Here is a 23,696-nt window from a genome sequence, read left to right as displayed (position 1 = left end):
ATGGCTAAAAGGCAGAGATACAGCCTCCCTGAGGATGACTCCACAGCAACTGAAGAGTCACCTCTGCTTCTAGACCATTTACCATGTACATGTACATCATTTCCCTTCAAATGACCTGTTTGTACTTCCAACAACAACCAGAAGAACAGAAACAGTAAGAAAGGTCTTTCGTGCCAAGTAAATCCTCACTTGTGTTTTTATAATGACTGTCTTCCTTTACCAACATAGGTCTGAGTTTCATCTAAGGCAACACTGATGGCATCTTATGCCCATCACTGTTGCCATTACCGTGACGTTCATTTAGTATAACACACTGCCCCTCCTCACATGCATGCATCTAAAGTGGACACTATGTACAAGACTTCCTCCTCTCAATTTCAAATAAATATATGGTAATTTAAGGAAGTTACGTTTCACTGTTATATGTTTTAATGTAGAAGTAGAACTGGAAAGAATGTCATAATGCCTGTCTGCCTCCACATATCTGTGCTAATATCTCTCATTTTCCCTTCCCAGTCTATTTTTCTTATTGGCTTTCTTCACAGTTTGGAATAGATCAAACATGGACATCCAATCTGACTAGCGCAGGCTTGAATAGAGCTAGGTTAATTTACTCTGAATTTTCTTCAGTATTATGACCATCTATCTTTTTCTTTGTTTATGGTAATTTTTTGAGGGGGGTAATACAGGTCTCTCTATTCGCTATGCTGTCCATCTTATGGAAATCAGAGCCAACGTAAATTATCTGTGTAAAATGGCAAAACATTAAAAAAGAGAATCAAATATGTGGTGAAGAGCAGGGTCTTATCATTTCTCCTGTCTCACAAGTTAATCATGCCTGTCCCTGCTGTCAGCTCACTATGGCGCCAGGGAATGTAAGTGGCCCTTACCACCTGAAGGTCAGTGCTATAAACTGATAGCCAAAAATCAAGGCTTAAAACAAAACCAAAAGCCCAAACAGCTAAAGTATCAAACAAGAAGACAAAGAGAACTTCAGACCAGCCTGAACTTCCCCCTCATCAGCACAACACCTCGGGAAGATCTGCACGGAGGACAGATCCATCACCGCCACACCGGAAGTTCAGTCTTTTCCTGGAGGTGGGGGTTTTAATCATGTTAGAAGGTTTTCTCACTCTTGGCCAAAGTGCTAAAGCACTTTCTCATCTCCTTTGTCGCTAGGAAAGGATGCACGTAGCCACTCGCCAAGACCCCACTTGAAAGGATCGACGCCATGTGGCACCAATCCTCCATAAATCCAGCCTGCTCCTGGCATGTTTGTAGCAGAGCAACTGGCACCTGCAGGCCACGCCAGCTTCCCCACCTCGAGGCCCGTCCCTGCGTTATTCTCTGGGCGCTGCAACGCAGGCTGTGCCTTGGAATGAAGACGTGAACATGAATCAACAAGAGGCAGGTGGTGTCCGTCACAGGGATCAAAGCAAGCTTGTGCAAGTCAACCAGAGATTTTGTTTTAATCTTACGAAGAAAACAAACATGGAAGCAAACCATCACATTTCCAATAATTAATCGTTTTGATGGGATGCTCATAAGTCTTAACACCTTCACGGGTAAAAGACGCAGAACATTGGATAAGAACATGTGATTCAACCCAGGACGAAAACTATGGGGTTCCTGCCAGTGACTTTTGGGCCAAAACCTGTTCTTGCTTTTAGGATGTGGTCTCTGCCAAGGATGTGATGACTTCTTGGAGGCTAGAATGCCATCTTGCTGCATCTCACACCCTCAGGGAAGAGCTCTTAGGACACTATTGACCACGGGCTGGAAAGGGGTGGATGTGCACTGATCTTGAAGGAAAAAGGGTAAAAGGATGGTAATGACTATGAGAACATCTTGGCCAGGGAGAGCACAGCCTCTTGTCTGTGGAGGCAAAGGACAGGATGAGGTGACCACCCGAGAACTGGTCCGTTTCTGAGGTTCTATGGAATTGATTGCCCAGATGTGGCTGAGATTTCTGCACCTGGAGAATCAAAGGCCACTTAAGGTGAAGAAGAACACTTGGGAGGCTTGGCTTGGCTTTTGTATAATCACTGTTCCCAGGAGTTGGGTGAGTGGGAAGGGATCAGAAAAAGGATAAGTTAATCAACATTTTCAAAAGCGCATCTGTTCACCAAGCCTTAAAGAAAGAATGACACCCTGGGGAAAACCCAAATAAAGGGAGCATTTGTACAAAAAGCAATTTACTTTGATAGCAATTTTCTCTAGTCCCCTTGCTAATATTCTTGATATCTGTGTTTGATTAACAGCTTTCTTTCTCAAAAGCCTCTTTGCCCTTCACGGGCCACCTTCCTTTTCTGCTGAGCCTGGTGGGCAAACCTCAGACTGTTTCCTCAGGAGGCCGGCAGGACTGCGAGTGCTGTGTGCTCCTCCCACCGTGTCCCTGCAGTTCTAGCAAAGAAAAGGCAGAAGTGGGAGGAGGGAGACGTGAGGGGCCAGGGGCTCAAGGCACAAAGGAGGCAGCACCTCCCTGGGAGGGGAAACGGCAGCCACAGGATGGAGACCTGCTGGGGAAGTAAGGAGACAGCAAAAGAATGTGGGGACCAGGGACTTGGAATTTAAAACTTGGAGAGGACCTTCCAGGACTCTGTTTCAGTGGGCAAGAGTGTTTGTGAGTGTGCGATGGATGAGGGGGCGTGGAATGGGCCACACCTCCAGGAGAACATGGATCGGGAGCTGATCTTACCACCCACACAACTTCCACTTTCAACCTTTGCACTCACACGACCCTATTTCCTTCTGGGCCCCTGGATGGATTCAATCTCAGGCCAGGCTGGCTGCAAAGCCCGAATTCTGACTCTCAGTACTGTATCAGGGCCAGGAGACCCCCAGTCTGCATTCGAGTTCTCTGGGCGTGGGCAGGACCCCTGCCGCCATATCGTTACTGCCTCTCCTAACAGAGAAAAGGTCTGCCTTGTCTTTCGTCCTAGCTGACTGGATACACACTCTCTGGCTGTTGGCCTGCATCTCGGGCTCACCACTTTGATGGGAACTCTTGAAGACTTCTCAGAATGTGAAGATGTGGGGATCTGAAATGTGCGGCCTCACGTTGTCCACGACAGGCATTGCTCAGAAAGGGAGGGCTGATTTCCATTGTTCTTCAAAGGGCAGTCTTCATCAACCACCTAACCAACCAACCAACCATCACTTATTAGGAGGGTTTACTAGGTGCCCAGGAACCATACTGAGGACTTTGGGAAATGAAGGCATCTGGAACCAGGTGTCTACAACCGAGGCCCTTCAGTGTGGTGGGGAAGCGAAGACTCGCCTGTGCCAAGGAGCATAAAAGACAGCGGGCGTTGTGAAGGAACTCCCAGAGTGGCCACACCCGGGGCAGGGGTTGGGCGCTGAGGCTGGGCTGCTGCTGGGAAGAAAGAGCAGAGTGAGGAGGAGGCTGCTGCAGGGCCTGGGGGAGTCCCAGCTCCTCATCTGTCTGATGACGGGAATGGTCTCCACATGGCACCTGACCCTTTTTACTTATATGCTGATCTTTTGGTATCTAGCTTGAGTTCGTTTTTACCAGATCTACCAAGGAATTCAAAGAGATTGCCCTGTCTGGCCACAAATCTCCACGTGTCCTGCCCCAGGTGACAGTCAGTCTCTGCCCCTCCTCCCTCCCCAGCTGCTGCAGACTGCAGTGAGCTCCCGAGAGACTGGAGGGAACTGAAGAGAGTTTGAGTAATCACGTGAGCAGAGTAGCCACTACTGCAAAAATGAAAAAACGCAATTCAACAAAACCTGGTCGTCTTCGTGTTGAGGTCCAAGTCTCAGGCTGAAAAGCCCCAGCTTCCCCCAGCATCACGGAGAGGTGGCTGGGCACACGGTGAGGACGGAGTCAGGTCCCACCCACCTCCCATTGTCCTGACTTTCCAGAGTGAGAGCCCGTGGTGACTAGTTGTTGACGCCTCCACTGGACTGTTCCAGGAGCTCCCTCCACCCTCAAGACTCAGATGCTCTGCAGCGTCCGTGTCAGTGGGCCGCAGCGCTATGGCACGGATGACGGACAGCCATATCCAGTCATGGGACGACCCTACTCTGTGGAGACGTGTTTTCCCCGAGGAGCCTGGAACACTGCCCAGGGGTGTGAAACCACACACGCCACTCAGGGAAACACCTCAGACACTCCAACCTGCAACCAGGAAATTCCCCACCGAACGTGATCGGGTCTCCAGCAAGAATGCTCGCTCTCCCAGTTTTTCCTTCCCAGTCCCTCTCTCTGTACACACACATGCTTTATTTACCTTGCCTCTCTCCCTCATTTTCTTCCATTTTTTTCTCTTAAATTAAGCTCTTTTGGGATCTGCAGTTACTCACAGAAAAACTGCACCTGCACGCTCACCCCCTCTGCTGTGCTGCGGTCCGCTGTGCGTGTATCGGCACTGACTGTTCTGTGGACTTTCCGTCTCGTAAAAGGAGCTTCACAGGATTGCTAAGAGAGTGAGAAGTCGGCCCCAAACCACTGCTACTTCTAGGTAAGTGACTTAAGACAGTCCGTCCCTGGCTCACTTGCACACGGATCATCTCAGGACACCAACACACGCTGCTTTTCTTTGCAGAGTCCCTTCCACACTCACGCTGAGCAGTGCACTGAGAGGCCTGGTTGATGATAGGTTTGCCATCCAGACACAGGTAGCAGAGACACTCTAAGAACTGTCCAGTGTCAGCTCCACTCTGTACCTAAAGGGAAGCAGCATGGGACACGGAGGAGCCCCGGACTGGGAGCCCTGGACTGGGAGCGGGCTGCCTACTTCTCATCTGGGTTCTGCTACCGGCCCCAGGAGTGAGAGCCTGAACAAGCCATTGACTTCCCCCAGTCTCCATTTGCTCCTCTGTAAGTAACTCCTGATGCTCTTCCTTGCTCTACAATTCTATCATCTTTATGGGAAGAAAATGAGAAGGCTCTGGGGTCTTTCTGATGAGGGGTCTGAAGAGGTAGACAGGTGACCTCTACAGAAATGGGCTCCATGGCCACACGCTGCTCACTGCCCAGTTTTCACCCAGGTCTGTCCTTTCCCGGACACGGTTACTGCCTGGAGGCTTCCATCTTAAGGTAGGTGTGGGGAGAGAAGACTACGCAAGGGCAGGTAAAGGGACGTCCTGAGGTCCATGTTTCCAGTCCTTGCTCGTCTGGCTTAGGAACCAGTGCTGCTGACGGGCAGTCCAGGCACTGACAAGGAGGGTACACTGTGCCCAAGTTTTCAGCGTCCACCTCAATCGAGGCAGGGTGGATACAGCCTCGTGGAAAGCCAGCCTTAAGACGTCCACTTAACCCACCCAACTGCAACCAGCCCGTAAAGCAGGGATCGAAGACACTCTTACACACAGGACATCACAGAAACCATTCATTTTCACAGGTACCAGGTGTCATCGCTTCTACTTCAAAGAGGAAGAAATCGAGGAAGGAGGGCAGAGAAATGCAGTAAGTCCCTGAACAATCGCAGTAGAAGGGAGGATGAGCCACGTTTTCCACACCTTATTTGGGGCTGTGATTTACGTGGGATAAGCTCTTGGCCACTTAGAATCTTGTTGAATTTGATTCCAAGTTCCCGAACCACTGAGGCAGATAATCCTAGGACTGTTCAGATGGGAGCAGCCTCCGGAAAGTTCTCGCAGACACTTTGTTTTGATCCCAGCAGGAGATACGACACTGAGACTGAAATCACTGAGCAATAATGAAGGACCAAGGAGATATTTCTTGGCCCTTCACAGCGTTTAATTCAGTTTAACATTTAGTGTTGGCTGAAGGCCCCCTCCCCAGCACACTTAATTTCCCTCATTCAGTTTGTTCATCCCCAGTCGCTATCAGGAGCCAAAAGTTCAGATGTGGATCGAAACTTTGCCAAAGCTCCTCCATTAGAGAGATCAGCTTACTTAGAGCCATTTATTTCTAGCTGGGTTTGGCTTGAGTGTAGAAACACCACCAGAAGATCCTTTATCATGGGTTTTTATCTCTTGGGCTATAGCCAAATCAATGCAAAGTCATGGAAAAAATATTTTTTGGAGTTTTCAAATGGTTTCAAGCTAGGAAAGAAAAGGGGGCTTGGTTTGAGATATCAGAAGAGTCTGAACTTGAATTTAGCCCTTATTTTCTATTATTTTTAGTTGAGTAACTAGGAGGAGACACTAAAAGGATTGGAAATACCAACTGCAAATGAGACGGCTGTGAAATGACCTAATAACACTTTCAAGTGTGGAGGCAGATGAACAGTGGAGGCCAGAATGGCTCCACTGAGCCCCAACAATGGCCTGAAAATAAGAAAAATTCAGCTAGAGAAATGTTCAGCTATAAAGATAGGCTTCACGATGGTGCAGGCTGGAAAAACTCAGCCATGCTGATGGAGGAAAATTCTGGAATCTCTCCTTTACTCTAGGTCTTTGGAAAAGCAGAAATATTCTCCATCACTGTAAGTGGATATGTCAACAAGAAAGAGCTGGCCACCTTCTCTCAGGGTATGAAGGTGGGAAAAACACAGAAAATTTCAGGAAAAAAGTGTCACCCCTCCCCACACTGCACTCTTATTTTTTCCTGAGATGTTAGGAAAAAAGGCTTATATGTTCACATTTCAGGGTGGTCCCCCAGTGGGCTTTGATATTTCTCCTCTGCTCAGTCTCAGTATTCAAGAAGTGTGTGCACTGGAAACACCAATCAGGTGGAGTGGTTTGTGGGTCAAGAAAGAATTGAGTCGAAGAAACAAAACTGCATCCACTTCCCATGTGACAGATGACGTCTTCTTAAAGATTGACCCTCCTATTTTGTAGGTCCTTGGAAAAACACCTTTCTATACACATGTATCTCACCAAGAGTGCTGGCTATACTTCAAAGCTGGGCTCTTCTGAACACAAGAGTGAAGAATGATAAGATTTTAGGGGTTCCAAGAAGGTATCTCTCTCTGCCCATTCAAGAGATATTTCCCCCTGAAGCTTGCTGGTGACCGAGGACTGTAATTGTAAGAGGATAATTCCTCTGGCTTTAGGCCTGTCTCCTGTAAGAATGTAACTACTTGGAGGAAGAGACCAACGAAGTCTTTGTGTGAAGGAATCTGACCCAGCTTTCCCGGCAGAAGGCTTTGGTGGAGAAAGGGCAGACAAATTGTAAGAACGCCAGAGGAGAAGAGAAGGGGCCCCCGAGAGGGGGAAGGTGCAGAAGGGGAGGTTGGAGGTTGAAGACGAACAACACCTGGCACAAAGCAGAGGGGTGGAGACAGGTCCTCCTTGGGGAAAGAGGAGGGGATGGTGGCCCTCTCAGGAGCTGCAGAGCCAGTGACTATGGCAGTGTGGGCCCACTATTGTGAGCTCACTTTCTTGGTCTGCAGTTGGCCAAGGCAGATGAGCAGCCTGGGGGCTCCTTTGACGACCCGTGGCAGCCCCCGCCTAGGTCCTAATGACTCTCTTCCCACCTCAGGGCCAGCTGTTGGAACTACCCTAGAGAAGCAATGGGAAGCTCACATGGGCCCCGAGGTCCTTATGCCCCTTCTCCCAGCCCCTTGGTGGCAGTAAGGAAACACAAAGGGAGGAGGAGTTTCTTTAGCAGACTGCTAAAATGCAGCCTCAGGAACCAGCAGGCGACTGAGAATGGGTTTTGTCAAGGCCACCTCCGGCTCAAAGCTTCCTCTGCACTCCCCTCACCACTGGAGCTGGCTGCTCTCTAACAAGTCACAGGGAACTCTAGTCCAGGCCTCCTGTTAATGAGTCCTGTGCCTGAGAGAATGCTGAACTGAAAGCCAAGACCTGGTGTACGATCATCCCAGTTCTGGATCAGCGCCTCTGCTTTGGGATCCGTTACTTACTGATATCAAAAGGGTTGCGTTTTGCACAGTTACCCATAGAAGACAGAACAAGGCTTGTGTGTGCGTGTGTGTGTGTGTAGTGACACATCTCTCGCTCAACCACACCTCATGCTCATGTTGCTTTCCTTCCTGAGCCATCCAGAGTTACCTACCCAAGCCCCAGGCCCAAGAGTGAGCAGCCATGGATTTCTGGCAGGTCACAGAAAGCCCACGAAGCCCATATGGGCTGTAGACACTGTCCGTTATGTGCACAGTCACATGACCATGCCGTGTGTCTCAGTGCACAGTGGGAATCAGGGTAACACTCTTGGAAGAGACGGCGTTTCTGATAACAGGTCCCTTGGCTTATCCCCCACCTGCTACTCCTTGCTGGAGCTGTCTGGGGCCTGCACTTTGCCTGCACATAGAAGCCGACCTCGCCGCCTGGTGCCTTTCCTCAGGTCACATCAGCCCTGCACCTCCTCGGAAGGAAGCTGGACGCCTCCTCTCAGCCCGGAAGGCCTGCTCCTCGCAGGGCAGTGCGGGGTGTCGGTCACAAGGCCCTGAGGACTCGGGACTCTCTGCTGGCACGCAGGCCTACTTGTGGCTGCCGGAATATTTTAGTCTGCGGCACAATCCTGTGCACTGAACTTAAAGGATGTTTTTTACATGAATTTTTTAGTAGAAAACATAAATAAATAACAGCAAGGCACAGCACAGTCACTCTTTGAAGAAACCAAGTGGAACTCATTAATCATGGAGAACAGGGCTTTGCCTGCTGAACCCAGGCAGAGAATTAGCTCCTGCGCCACAGCTGCCGCAGCGCCATGAGCTGCCACTGACAGCCAGGCCCACGGTCTCCACAAATTGGCAGTTACAAAAAAAGTCCCTATGATTAAAATTCCGTTCAGCTCAAACAATCCAGAGTCTTCTCTCCCAGGCACTCCTCCACCATAGAGAAAGAGAGCCAGTTACAGAGATGGTGTGGTTGTGCAAATGTGGTGGGCTATGACCCAGGATGTCCACCAGTTTGTTACTCTCTCAAATGGGGACAGGTTCACTGTAAAAGGCAAACTTCAGCCAGCTGAAGCATCTATTAAAATGAAAACAGGCATGCCACTTGACCTAGATACTCTATCCTAGTGAAATGTGTACCAAGAGGCAACTTCAAGGATGTTCATTGCAGTATTGTTTATAATAGGAAAAAAACTAGACACAACCTCAGTGCCCACCAGTAGGGGAGCAGTTAATCAACTATGGTACATCAATGCAACATGGAAGGCTACACAACAGCTAAAAAGGGTAGGCTCAATCTGTTGGGGTGTACTGAAGTATCCTCAAGACTTTGTCAAATGAAAAGAAGCAAGCTGTCCAACGAAGGGAAGAAACGCTGTGATGCCATTTGCACGGAACCAAACCAAACCCCAACCAAGCCAACTACATGATCAGACATGAACGTGTACGTGTATCAAGGTATAAACAAGGCCAGGAAACATATACCTCGAACCACCTCTCCTGGTCACCTCTGGGGAGAAGAGACTGGTTAACAACGAAATGGACTTCTGCTTTTTCTGCATTATTTGCACTTTTTGAGGATGTAGTCATGTATAAACTGTAAGTCTAAGTTGTGTAAACTTGTAAGTTAAAAAAAAGAGAGGAATCAAGCCAGTTACTATCCTGAAATTTCCCCCAACAATCTCCTTCAGGATCAATAACCACTCTGGTCATGAGCCTCCAAGAAAAGGCCCCAGTTGACACCCCGTCCTGCCACCAGGATGGTTGTTGCTGACTCTTCAAATGACCTTTCCTATTTCTTGGTCCAATGCCTTTGGGGCTTGAGGCTTATTTTTGGCTCCTGGAGCTCAGTGACAGCAAAGCCCAAGAACAATGACTCTATCCAGAAGGGAGGAGAAAGACTCTGGGTGTCCTGCCTGCTGGGCTTGGGGCAAGTGTGGTTTCTGTTGGCTGTCCTGAAGCACCCAGATGCTCCATTGTGCCCCACCACGCTAAGGCGGGTTTTGCTCTTTGGCGATTCCCCAGATCTTGTCTCTCTTCAGGGCTTAGGTTTGGGGCCAAATGGAATCCTCCTCACAGTTAGTGCAAATGTACTCTGGTGGAGACCGCTGGCCTGACGCCTTCTAAGGGTGCAGGTTTCTGACTGTCTAACCTCTAGATACACTCCAGTGCACCTGATCCATGTCAGGCTTAATTAAATCCCACACTATTCCTAGCTTTTAATTTATTTATATAAGGCAATTCTTTTCCCTGCTGACTGTAAGACCATCAGCTGTGTTCCCCTCTCCCTCCTTTTTCTCTGGTTGGATTTGTTTTGTGTTTTCTTTGGGCCATCACTGAAGTGGATGAAAGGCAAATTACAGCTGTGAGAGCCCCAGTGATGTGCACAATTAAAGAGAGAAAACAAGCCACACCTACAGATCTGCAGTTTGGCTCAGATGTGTAGCCCACAACAGACAAATCAAAACTTAAAAATGAAGCTCTTTTCATCAGAGATTAGAGCAAGGCCACAACGTTTGTGCCAACAACCGCAGAGCTGGTGAAGAGAGGTGAAGAGGACAAACACAGTGCCATAGCGGATGGGCTGGGCTCCTGCATCTGGGCGAGGAGGGCAGTGTCTTGCTTTAACAGCAAGAAGGCACATTTAAACCACCATAAAGGGCCAGGTAGGAGCCCAAACAGACCATACTGGGCCTCGACATCTGGTATTTACAGTCCATGGAAGCACAATTTCTGTAACATTTACTCTCGGGCGAGGTCTGAAATACCACACTGATAACAATGCTGTGTCTGATGCCTAAGATTAGAGACCTAGCCATCTTTGCCCTTTTGGGGAAGAGAGAGCACCTCCAGTATAAGCCTGGGGACTAGACCCAAAGCGGGAAAGCAACGATGAAATTCTCAAAGGGTGGCTCCAGGACCAGCCATGCCGAGGAGCATTGACAATGGCGAATTTAATTCAGTCTGGGAAATGTGGTCCCAGGCCAGCTCAGGAAAATGTTGACTGAGCCTGGGTCTCTGCTTGAAATAAATACTTCTGAGATGCTTTCATTTCATCCTTTCCTAATGGGAACAAATGTTTTAACAAAAGCCAAATGTTATTTAGACAAAATGGGTAATTATGCTCATCATTGGAGGAACAAACAATGTTCTAACCATGGACACTCTACTCTCTTCTCCTGCAGAGGAAAGACAGTGGTTTTTATACTGAGCCATCTGGACAACAGAGTTCTGTAAGATCTGAGACCAGAACCCTGTTCCTGTCAGCACCACGTGGACAGGTTTTAGCTGTAAAAAGCACTTCTTCCTAGATCGAGGTCTGGAGAGGAAGAAATGCAGGACTCTGCAGAGCTAGGGTCTCCTGGACATGCCTGTTTTCCTAGAACATTTAAGGATAGTTCTGGGACCCCTCAAGAAGGCTCCTGGGTTGATGGAATGTTGCTAATACACCCCATGAATAGGGGGTAATGGAAAATCCTGCCACGACCTCTTCTGGACCACCATCTAGAAACACTGAACAGCTGGGAGTTCATATCTCTTGGATTTTTTTCCCCTAATCTGATAGAAATATTTTATATAACTAATCACTAACTACCCAACGAGGAGGACCAAGGAAAAAGTCTTGTCAAACAAGATCTAGCTTTTTGAATGTTTACCCAAGCCCCTCTCCTCAAAGTTTTCATAGAACGTTCCTTTTATAAAATGTTCCACCCTGATAGTTCCAGGTTCACAGTAATCATATAATTATCTTCATTACTTGCTCCAAAATGAAGTCTGGAATGTCTTTGAGCCCTGAACATGCTACAAGTTCCCGTTTCGTCTGGGAAAGTGCTCATAAATTGGAGATCAGCATCCCCGTGGAAGCAATAATTTGGTAGGCGAGGGGTAAGATGTCGCCACTTCTTCTCCAAAGGAAGCTATCTGTCTCCATAGAGCCGAGTACACGATTCAGCTTCACTGGTCCCACTCCCCCTGGGGCCCTTTGAAAGTGGAGTCCAACCCCCAGAGATTTGCCATCAAGAGAAATTTTGTGGAATCACATTGAGCAATTTAGCACTTAGCAACTTCTGCAAAATCCCACACCAATCATAAAAGTTGGCTCAGCTGCACAAATTGGATAAAACTCCTAACAAGCAGTAATAAAAATAAAAGAAGGAAAAGCTGGCATTCAGCCTCAAGGAGAAAACCCACCTACCACCCACAGAAAGGCTCAGAAAGCGAAGTGTAGACTCTGGAAACATCAATTTGTTCAAAGCCTACATTTCAACTTTGTTCTCATAGGCAAAGGAAAAAAAACCTCAGATGTTTGTATAAAAATATCATCATTTTATTACATTCCACACAATACATTTTCAAATAGTTTCCAACGTCCACAAGTTATTTTGACACACAGGCAACTGAGCAATGCAGGGGGTGTCGCAGTTATGGGGAGGGGGAGAAGAATAGGAAGTAAAATCTTTAAGTTTTCTTGTTTTGTTGTTGTTCTTTGGTAATTTTCGATTAGGTGTTTGCTTGGCTGTGAGTTTCATTTTAAAGACAGGGCCTTTTTAACGATGAGGTATCAACCTCAGAAATATTACTGACTTTCCTATCCTACTCTGGCTTTAATCCCAAAAATGTGAGATAAGGGAAAGGACAATTTTACTTTATTTTCAGCATCCTGGTTTGTCAATGGCAAGGCTATGGGTTTTTTTTCCTGCTGTCACCAGCAATTAGGGGATAGAGATTGCTGGCATCATATCAAAGAGGGGATTTTTCACCCCAGAGATAAGGGTTTCCTTCTGGAGTTGTTGACATGAAACTTCTACTAAGGCAAGAACTTCACCAGTCGAGCTAGACCTTCAATTCATTCATTCATTCATTTATATTTTCACAGTTGCGATCACCTCTATCTTCTGAGAAGCAACTCTAAACACATGCATGCATGCATTCACCTGTCCAGTCTCTTTTCTTAGAAGAGAGCGACCCTCTCTCCCTCTATGAAATACAGAATTTTGCTTTTTAAAGCTGCAAAGCATGATTTTGTAGAAAAGCTGCCCTCTTAGCATAGTACCTGGATAATGCTATGAAAGTTGCTGGAGCCGAGAGAGAGAGAAGAGAGAGGGAGAGAGAGAGAGAGGGAGAGAAGAGGGGGAGGGAAGTGTGACATCCCAGCTGAAATGCATCATGGGATTCACAAAGATTTGAGCAGTCTCATAGTCTCAACTATGGCATGGACATAAAGATGATGCCACATGGGGCATCAGATAAAGATAGAGCAAATTCACCAAGTTTTTGTCATCTTCTTTTAAAGAAGGGAAATCCTCTAGGGTATATGGTAACTCAGTTGCTACACTGGCTGGATTTTCCAGGTGTAATTTCCTGGCCCCACACCTCCATGGGGCACCTACAGGGATGCCAGTCATTCTGAGGGAATGCCCGGCCCCAAACGCACGACTGGATGTGGACACCTATGATGAACACCCCTGGTGACCAGTGTGGCAGCCATCGCCTGGTGTCCTGGGTTCCTGAGCACCCACCCCGTTCTTTCTCCATCGTCAGCTGGGGTAGGACAGGTCTTGAAATCTCAAGGTACCTCTTGCTCTATCCTTTCATCTTTCATTTCTTGGCAGGGCTGCTGTGGTTGAGACAGAGTAGCTCTTTGAAATGGAATAAGAGTGGGAGAGCACCGTTCTTTCAGGAGGATGAAACAAACCAGACGAGAAAGTGAGTGTGCGTGCTGGAGGGACCCATGTGGCTATTCTGAAAGAATGCTAAAAGTCTCTTTCTCCCAAGCAGCCAAGAAAAAAAAAAAAACCTTAGTATTTTGTTCTCAGAAGGTACCTGGAGGCTTTGAGCCCAGGCAACCATCTTTGGAGAGAATCTGATACTTCCCCAGTGGATTGCTAGCAGGCAGGTGAGAAACAAACACCCCCAAGGCTGAGCCCCAGCACACGGAGAATCTCGTTAAAATACGCATCTTCTATCAATGAAATTGACTTCATTATTGAATCCATCCTTTGTACAATATCATTAGGCAATTTATCTCCAACATCTCCCTCCCTGTGTTGCTGAGAGCGGACAAATGGGCAGAAATGGATTTATCTTCATTATAGCTTCTCCTGATGATGCAGCAACATCTGGAAATGCCAGGCCAGCCTATGGGGGTGCATTGGCCAGATGCTATGGATGCTTTAAGGGGGAGCACATTGGTACATTCAAAAAACGATGACTTTTTATTCTCTCATAATGTTTAAGTCAGTCAGGTGGATAGCCTTCTGTTTTAGTGGCTATAGATTCAGGCACACATTAACACCATGAGAGGAAAGCAAACGGTCCCTTTTCCCCGCATTTTACAAATGCTATTACAATGACCAATGTAACACCAGGGAGACGGTTTTTACCTTCGTCCTCAACTCCATCCCAAGTTGGGCACAATGAATCCCGCCGGGTGAGGAGACTTCTAAAAGACAACATCTCAGTCCTTCCTTCTCCTCCCTTCTCTCCTCCACTTCCTCCTGCTTTCAAACAGGCTACTGCTTTCCCACTTCAGTCTCAGATTTGTTATTCTCTATGACTTATTCCAAGATTGGACTTAACCGATAAAAGCTAAACATTCATTATGAGCTTCTCTTTTATAAGGCAACATGAGACAGATTTGCTTCAGGGCCGGAAGTAGAGGCGGTTCCACACGCACCCAACGGCTGTTATCTTGTTACTTCCAAGAGGCCAGGAGACATGACGAGGGGTCATGTCTGAGTGCACTGGGGGAACCTTCCTCCTGGGTTAGGTGGGCTGGGAATGGGAATAGGGATGGGAGGGGCCACACTTCATTTCATGTGGCCTCTAGCTTTTTAGGTACCTGGAGATGACAATGGTAGCCAACAGAAACCCAGCCAGAGCTAGATAAGGCAACAAAAAGCTTCAATCTCTTCTCCAAGTAAACAAAACTAGTACAGTATATTATTTTCTGTGAAATGTACCCCTGGAGAAGTAACACAAGAGTTAAGGGGGGGCCCTCTCTGAACATACCCACACGCCCCCCCCAATGAACCAGTCTCTCTCTCACACCCACACACGCACACAGAACTAACCACACGCGCAATGTATACTATGTACAAACACACACAGATCCAGGTTTCCCCTCAAGTCTCCTGGCAGACTGCCCACTGCAAGGGGGGATGGGGTAAGGCAAAGGGAAGGAACAGGGGGCCAGTCTCTGGAAGAAAACCAGCTGGGCCTCGAGTCATGAAGTGCTTAGGGGGTGTCTCTTCTCATATTCCAAGATGCAGCATTAGAGTTGGGTTGGTTGGTTTGGAATGAACAACAGAAAAGAAGAACCCAAGGAGAATGGTCGGGACGGACAAGAATGCACAGGGTCTGGGCCCCGAGAGAGAGCTCACACCGAGACCAGGCGAGGAGAAAAAGTGCAAAATCAGGCCGCGGGGTAGCAGTCTTGCGTTTGTTTTGGGTGCCGTCCTTGCTTCGGGCTCAGCAGTGCGAACTGCGCTCTTGCTCTAGTTTAATGGTTAGGGTGGGCTCCACCGCCAGAGGGGCCCCGTTGGAGTAGTGGGAGGTTTTGTAGGTGATGGAGTGATCAGTCTTCTTGGCCGCATAGCGGAAGCGGTGGTAGTGGAGCACCAGGGCCAGCGCGACGGAGACCAGCACCAGCACGGCGCCCCCGGCGGCCATTAGGTAATACCAGTAGGCTGGGATGGGCTGCACGGGCACCGTGTCCACTGTGGGCTCGGCCCCTGGCAGGAGCGTGCCCCCTGGTGGAGAGACACAGAGAGTGTTGCTAGGCTGAGAGCATGCAGACTAACCAAAAATTTAATTAAAAAAAGAAGAAACACACACATGCTTTGGAGTGGATGGGGAAGGGATGGGCACAGGATGGCACTGAGTATTTAGTTGGTGTCAGGCACTGTTAAATGACTGATCTTGTTTCCTGTTCACAACCTTATGAGGTAGGCAATGTCAGACCCATTCTACAAATGAGGAAACAGAGGCTCAGAGAGTTAAATGAACAGTGATTATACAGCAAGTAATAGTAAGTAAGGGACTCAAAAGCCATGTGATTACAAAGCTCTTTTTTTTTCCCTGTTAAAGCACAATTACTCTGCAATCTACAGAAGCCTTACAATGCACACACATACACACACGAATACACACAAGTAAATGATGCTGAAATGACTTCTGGGATTCTAAGGCTGATTCTCCGAAGGGGTGGAAATACAATATTTGGTCCTGCTGGTCGGTATTGTCAAACAATGTATTAATTAGGCTGGCTAGACTTGAAGGTAAATTCCACTTTGGCTTGCCAAGGCTTCCATGCCCATCGAAATCAGCCTGGTCTTGTCTAAACAGGTCAATTACCACTGTCAAGCAACGACTAATGCTTCATTTTTTTAATTGGATGGAGGATTTTAAAAGCGGATTGGAAAGACATTGCAACGAAAAATGTGGGCACAAAATGATAGTGGGTATGTAAGAGCAAGAATGAGAGCAAAGACAGGGAGATCATTCTTAATCACAGAAAAGACGGAGGAGGGAAGAGAAGCTAGCTGAGGATTTAGGAGGCAAGCACATTCCCTGGCCAGCCTCGGGTTGCCATGGAGATGATGTAGTAGATTGAAGCCCAGGGTAACTCTGGGGAAGGACTGGCAAGAGTCCCACTTGATGCAAAACAGTGCTACAACTTGATTCTCCCAAAGATTTACATCAGATGAGAATCTGGCCCGGAATGGGACTAGGAGCTTTTGAGCTTGCCAAAACCAGATATGATCTTTACTTCTGAAAAATGATGTATGCTTAACCTATGAAAAATTCCTCCCTTGCTGCTTACGTCAAGTGGTGGTGGCCAGAAAGATGTATCCCCTCCAACCGTGGGCTACCCCAGGGCAAGCCCTGCTGCCTCCTTCACGCACCGTCAGTTCTGATCTGTGGGTGCGTCTCTGCCCAAGATGCAGACAGGGCTCATTTATGTTCTCATGGCTCCCCAGAGACTTGGAGCTCCTCAAGCAGAAAAACCTGCCCTCATCTCAGTTTCTACCTCAGGGTACGCACAAAGAGGTGCTCAATAAATGCTTGCGTTGAAGACTGAAGGCGAAGACTCCTATTTCTGGGTCAGTGTTGGCCAACGCCTGCAGCCCCCACGCCAGAACTCCTCTCCTTGATTTAGGGAAGAGCTGTGGGGTGGGTCAGACCTTCTGATGTCTTCTCCGAAGTGGTAGAAAAATGGAAATGTTTTTCTTAGAAAATCTCTCAGAGCCTGTCCACCCTCCCAGCTCTTATTCACGGGTTCTTCTAGTTTTAGGGATCCCCTTCCACTAAGGCGCAGGGTTCGTTGGTGCCTCTCAGCCCATTAGAAGTGCTATGGTATGGAGGAGCTTTGAAACAGATGTGTCACCCAGCACACACCCTGGGAGCCTCATCGCCAGCCCCTGGGGTGGAAAGGAGCCCAGAGTCCCAGGACTCCCACCGCCCCTTCCTACATTCTCCTCTTCATGACCTCCGACTCTATTCTCTTTACCCCCAAACCATTTCTATCGTTTAACAATTTCATTACTGGAGCTGAGAAAGCTCTCTCTCTCTCTCTGTGACTACAGTGAAATTATGCACAGAAACAGAGAGCAAGAGAAAGAGAAAGCAAGGCACTGAAAACAGCTCCTTGAAATGGCCAGCTTGCAAGTCACAGTGAACTCGTTTCAACTCATTATTCAGGTCACCAAGAGTATCTGCTGCCTGGCAACCATCCTGCTGTCGGATTTTCCTGTGGGCTCAGAAGAATGCACGAGAAACAACAAAGTGTGCGGGAAAGGCCAAGGTCCTCAGCGCCACCCCCTCTCCCCAAAGGGCATCCTTGGGTTGTCTGATTTCGATTCGGCTCACACAAAAGTCACGTTCCCTCCATCACCACATAGTCTCAGTTTGGAGGTTTGCTTTCCTCCAGCCAAAATGCTAGTTTTCAACATTAAATACACCTCCAGGGCCCAAGTGCTAGAGCTGGGCCTTCATGCTACTCCTAAAGTGTTTCTTATGATAGAGACAAAGTTGGGGCCCAGTGGGGAGGATGGAGAGACCCTGTGGAGGAAGGTGAAATCTCAGCATGTGGATCACACAGGCAGAATCAGAGACACAGACCCGCTGCTCTGGAAGACAAACTCCACTTTAGGTATCAGACCCTCTTCCCCTTTCCTACCAATGCTCCCCTCTCCTGAAATTAGCAATATGTGGAAAATTTTAGTGACAAAAGCCATTTGGGGGACATTACATTGTCTCCCTAAACATTTTCCTTGGACATTTGTTTGGAGAAATGAGAAAACATACTATGTAAGTTTGTGCTTTTAATGTTAAGGGAGTTAGAAAAGAGAGGATACACCTAACAACCCTCCCCTTGTCCCCCATAGGCAGTTTTTGGGTGACCTGAAATTGGGGGCCAGAGTTTCTCAGAACGTTGTCCAGCTAAAGAGACTCCCACAGGCAGGTGGACTGCTCATTTGGAGTCTGTCTCTGTGGCAGCCTTCAAGGGATGTATGCTAAGGAGGCTGTGTTTTGCCAGTCAGAGAAAAGGAAGCTGATAGATCAACAGGGGTAAAATCCTTTTCCAAAGCACCTTCCCAAACAACAGCAGCAACCCAAGGAATGTCGGATAGATGGATGAATGGATGGATGGATGGGTATATGGATGGATGGATGGAACGATGGAAGGACGGATGGATGGATGGATGGATGGATGGATGGATGGATGGAAGGATGGATGGATGGATGGAAGGATGGATGGATGGATGGATGGATGGATGGATGGATGGAAGGAAGGATGGATGGATGGATGGATGGATGGATGGATGGATGGATGGAAGGATGGATGGAAGGAAGGATGGAAGGAAGGATGGAAGGATGGATGAATGGATGAATGGACAGATGCATGGATGGATAGATGGATGGATAGATGGATGGATGGAAGGATGGATAGAAGGAAGGATGGAAGGAAGGATGGAAGGATGGATGAATGGATGAATGGACAGATGGATAGATGGATGGATAGATGGATGGATGTTTGGATGGATGGATGGATGGATGGATGGATGGATGGATGGATAGATGGATGGATGGGGAGACAGATGGATGGAGAAATGTATTTTAGACCAACATTCAGATTCCCTGGAAAATGTCAATGACCCATTGGTACTTCACATAACAGTTTTTCTTGGAAAGTGCTCGAGATTCTGCTACCTCATACTGTGCCTCTATGTGAAATTGCAAAAAAGGCACTCCCTTTGGGCAGATGCCGCCCGCACCGGGTGCCCAGGTTGGTGAGTGGCTCTATTTTAGCCCACTTGTCCCCTCAGCCATATGGGTGGCTGGGCCATTGCTTGACAACAGAGGAGCCTGGGCTAGGTGCCCTAGGATGGGAGGAAGCACAGTGGGACTTCAGCCCTGCCCAGAGTTGGTGATGTGCAGACCCAAATGCTCCCTTTAGCTGCTCTAACTTTGACGGCTTACTCACGTCTTTTTTTTTTCCCAAGTGGAAAATGCTTTCAACTCCTGAACTATTTTTCATTAATTTTCACCCTCTAATTCTCCACAAAGTTTTCTCATTGTGTGAGATAATGAGAAACAGGTATTTAAATAGTCAATAACTCCAAGTTTATTTGCAAGGTTGAGCAGGCTCCCATCTGTAAAAGTTCTGATCCCCCTGAAGAAGGGGACACTGTGAATGCAAAGAATTTAAATTTTGAGAAACAATAAATTCTAAGAAGCCATGCATGGCAGGAAAATAAGGAAAAAAATTATATAGTAGGTAGTGTTCCTTTCATTCCTATTGTGCAAACAGGGTTCTGAATTAATAAGCTACTGGGAAATGTGGCCATAATAGCAGCCACAATGAGTGGACGGTCCCAGTGCGGTGGGCATGGGCTACGGGCTTCACGTGAGCCATCCTGTTTATTCCCCATGACCCTCAGGTGGAGACCTGAAAACCTGAGAGGGTAAGTGATTGTCTCCCAGTTTCACCTGGAGGAAAACTGAGGAAGAGGGCAGAGCAGCACACAGTGAAACCCTGGAGACGGCTCAGAGCCCTTAGAGGAAGTTCACATGGCTGGTAAGTGGCAGGGTCAGGACTGGAAGCCGTGGACTGAGTCTTCAGCCTGTGCTGGAACCCAGGGCTCAGATAACCAAATCTGGCCCACCGCCAACTTTTGTCCATTTTGGAACACAGGCCCCCTCATTACATACTGCTTATGGCTGCTTTTGTGCTACGATGGCAGAGTTGAGTGCTTGCGACACAGTCTCACGCAGCCTAACATACTTACTAGCTGGTCTTTTACGGAAACAGCGTGCAGACCCCCGTTCTACCCAAGCAGGAAGAGGAGGCAGACCTCTCCCTTGTGCCCCCTCCTTCTGTCTGAACCGTCTGAGGATGGTCTCAGTCAAGTCAGGTTCTCACTGAATCACTGAAAGGGAAGGCATCTTCTGCAGCTCAGTTTACGAAATGTCCTCTGGACCGCAGGAGTCACCCAGGTTTCGAAAAGAAATGTTTTGAAAGACAAAAACAGTGAGTCATTTCTCTCAGAAGACAAAAAACGCTCATTGCAAACAAGGACTGTTTTAGGTCTGGCCTGTCTGCTGAGTCCTTTCTGCACAGGTTGAAAATGAAGTGCCGGTGAAGAGGCATTTCAGATAAGAGCTTTATTTAATTTGTGAGATTAAACAAACAAAGAAGAAGGTTGGCTCCTCTAGAGAAGTTTACAGAAGATAGTAGAAGAATGTGGTCACACCCACCAATCTGTTTGGAAGCAGAATATGAAAGCACAAGATATCCTGAGAAATGCCTCCCACAGCAGTGCGGAGGGTCGGGGGAAGGTCTCCGCCAGGCTCGCAGGAACCCACTGGTACCCCGCACCACCCCGAAATGCCTCCAACTCAGACCCAGGCTGCCTGAGGTCTCGGACACTTCTCCTTTCTTTGGTGGCACTTATGCTACTGTCTTTAAACTAAGGCTCGTCCTTTCTGCTCTTGGTGAGAGGAAAGGTTGGTGAGAAAAGTGTTCTTCCCCCCTTAGAGAAACTGAAGTATGATATGTGAACTTGCAGGAGGGGCCGCGTCAGGCCTCTGAGACAGGAGAGGCTGTGTGCATGAGCGAACCTCACACAGTGTGCTCAGTGTCCCTCTACGCAAGCAACGGCAGCCAAGCAGGTACTGGGTTTGCACACATCTGATCTCCATGCATCCCTGCTCAGCAACAGCTAGCCTTAACCTGGGCGCTGGGAGTGTAGGGGGCAAGGAGGAGGCACACACCTCCGCTGCCCACCCCTCTGGAGCCCTGGCAGGTCTAGGGTACTTCTCTTCCCCTCATCGGAGGATTACGGGTAAGGACGCCATTTAACCCACACTGGGCCTCTGAAGTGCATCTCGTGGAGAGAGCCGGGGAAGAAAGGGAAGCCAAGAGGGAGGGAGTTTGAGGCCAACCCCAGGTCCTGTGCCCAGTGGGCAAAGCCTCTGGGAGACAGCCAAGAGGGGATGAGGGTGGGGATGGAAAAGGAGAGACGAGGGTGGGAAGCGGCAGAGATGCACCAGTTGGCACCAAATAGACAGAACTTGAAGCCTGACGCATGGACTCAAACCCCAGCCAGCGCTGTCACTACCCCACGATGGGTCTCTCTTAAGACTGCTCCCCTCCACGCCCACGAGAAGCCTCTGATGTTCAGTTTCTCCTGGTTTTACTTGAATGAAAATTGCTCAGGACTGCAGAAAGTGAAACCCAAGAGATGGGCCCTGCGGCCTTCAGAACTGGTCTGAGACATAAACCCCACGCTCACAGCCGTTAGCAGGAGATACTGATGTTCCTTTTAGCCTCCATCAGTGGGTAGACACAGCGGTTCTGAATCCTTCACTCTAAAAACCACGTTCCACGAGTGCCCCCGTGCTCGGGATTTCCACGGTCTCCAGCAGGTAGGGGACCAGACCAGTCTCTCTGCTCCTGCTTCCTTCAAGCTCACAGCCTCTAACATGGGCACGAACTGTTGCTTCCACTGTGAGCTGCTAAAGATGACCACCTGGTCAACAGCCACAGAACTCTGATTATGGGGCTTATGTATTTTTACTGGCTTCTTTATTATTATCTTCTCTTTTAATGAAAAAAGAAATTATTGGTTAAGAGGAAATAATCCATCACCTTAATTATACCACTTTTCAGTTCTTTTTTTCCCCTTATGCACAGTTTTTCCTTGTGAAAGCTCAAATTTCAGAAAAAGATACATGATGGCACGATGTTTTTAGCCAGTGATAAAAAACAAAAAAAAAGAAAAAAATGCACACCAGGCTACATTGTTTAAAATGTGACTCATAACAACAACAAAGTCTTTAAAAATCACGTGACAACCCGGCTTCTTCATTCTCTCCTGTCCTTTCCCTACACCGCTCTCCTTTTCTCCGAGGCTTGTTTCTCTTCATGGCTGACTCACACCCTGGTATACAGTCAGAGTACACACACTAAGCAGAAGACACAAGGCGATTTGAAAAAAAGATGTTTCATGGCAAGAAATGAGTAAGAGGCAGAAAATGAAAGGCACTTCAAAACAAAAAAGCTCGAGAATGCCTAATAAGTCCAGGTCCAGAGGCCACTTTGATGGCACTTCCTTAAAGACGCACCTCGTACACACTGGTCTCTCCTGAAGAATGAGACTGGTCCTGTCTCATGGTTCATTTATAACGGAAAAGAAAAACAGCCCCAATTCAAAAAGCACACTAACAATGTGGACGGTTAACAGTGTTTCACCGTCAACTTTCCATAGCCTGCCTGCCCAAACCTGATTTCTCCGTTTCCCTTTTTGAGTGAAAAGGCTGATTTAATCCCAAGGCACCCACGCCCTCACCAAGAGAGGGCCGCCGCCGCCCTGCCGGCAAGAGGGGTGGATGGTGCAAACAGTCCTCTTTCCTCTCGCCAGGGGAAGGCTGTGCCCAAGTCAGAATACAAAGCTGCGTGTTGAGGTCAGAGGGGCCTCAGCCCAAAGCAGCCTCTCTGGCCCTGGTTCATCTGGCTACCGACCCGGATCCTCGTAAAAACTGCCAATGTGACCCAACTGTCCCCTCTCAGTTCTGCTCCTGCTCTAACTCTGCGTGCCTTGCCAAGTCTCTGCTCCCCAAGACTTGGCTTCCTCCTTCGAAAGATGCTCGTTACCTCCCAAGACAACAGCCGTGGCCGATCCATGCTACTCTGGCGCTGCCTTTGCTGAACCCCAGACCAGCCCGTTGGGAGTGCACTGGAAGTTCTTACCTTCGAGTTACTAAGCCTGCATTTATTTTGGCTAAATGAGCAGTGTGGCTCTCACGACATTTATGTATTTTTCACGAGAACATGACTGGACTGTGCAGCCTCGTGGTAGACACAGCCTCAAGGAGAGCACATGGGCCCTGGTTCATTTGTTCTCTTAGGGCAGTGAAGCACTCAGCCACCGACCACATTGGTCAGGGAGCCAGATGCACATGCTCATGGAGCACAGGGGTGCGGCCCACTGGACGTCTCTGTCCAGGCTTTCCCGGGAGCTCTGCGTCTCAACAACCTCTGAGAGGCAGGGGGGACAACAAGCTGGTTTTACTCCCCCGGCGGAAACATTACCTTGGGTCCAGAAGGTTAGAACTTGAATTCAACCGCAACTCAAGTCGTTCAGTTTCAATCTCAGTTTTCCCTCCAACATTTTAGACTCACATCAACATAAATCTCATGCCCCAAAGCACCAACATACGCACATGAATACTCTTAATACTTTAAGATGTGCAGTGGGGAGTGAGATGGGGTGCAGGGAGGCAGGGAAGGGTGGGAAAGAAAGAAAAGACACTGCGTCCTCTACTCTGCCCCTCTCTGCCTTGTCTACGGGCTCAGAGCTGGAGTGACGAGCGGCAAGTTAGGACGGATGATTTGGA

General features: G+C 48.2%; 1 protein-coding gene and 1 long non-coding RNA gene across 4 annotated transcripts in view; one reads left to right on the top strand and one right to left on the bottom strand.

Annotated features, from left to right (window-relative positions):
• The window catches only part of NRP2 (neuropilin 2), a 111,503-nt gene that overhangs the window by 5,559 nt on the left and 82,248 nt on the right, over nucleotides 1–23,696 (bottom strand). The window contains exon 16 of one of the 3 annotated variants that reach the window (XM_004426832.3): nucleotides 12,099–15,544. The exons of the other annotated variants lie outside the window; for them this stretch is intronic. Within the exon in view, the coding sequence (XP_004426889.1) occupies nucleotides 15,264–15,544 (281 nt within the window). The 3' untranslated portion in view covers nucleotides 12,099–15,263. Of the gene's footprint in view, nucleotides 1–12,098; nucleotides 15,545–23,696 lie in introns of those variants that run through there. 3 annotated transcript variants of the gene reach the window in all.
• LOC147916359 (uncharacterized) lies at nucleotides 4,257–5,689 on the top strand. The gene is made up of 3 exons (XR_015553254.1): nucleotides 4,257–4,484; nucleotides 4,569–4,843; nucleotides 5,367–5,689. It is a non-coding gene; the product is annotated as an uncharacterized LOC147916359 (long non-coding RNA).

The sequence above is a fragment of the Ceratotherium simum genome, chromosome 9 (genome assembly GCF_057802395.1).
Source record: "Ceratotherium simum simum isolate JZ-2026a chromosome 9, ASM5780239v1, whole genome shotgun sequence".
NCBI classification, from domain to species: domain Eukaryota; kingdom Metazoa; phylum Chordata; class Mammalia; order Perissodactyla; family Rhinocerotidae; genus Ceratotherium; species Ceratotherium simum.
The sequence above is the reverse complement of the archived record's forward strand: the minus strand, read 5'-3'. Positions and strand labels throughout refer to the sequence as shown.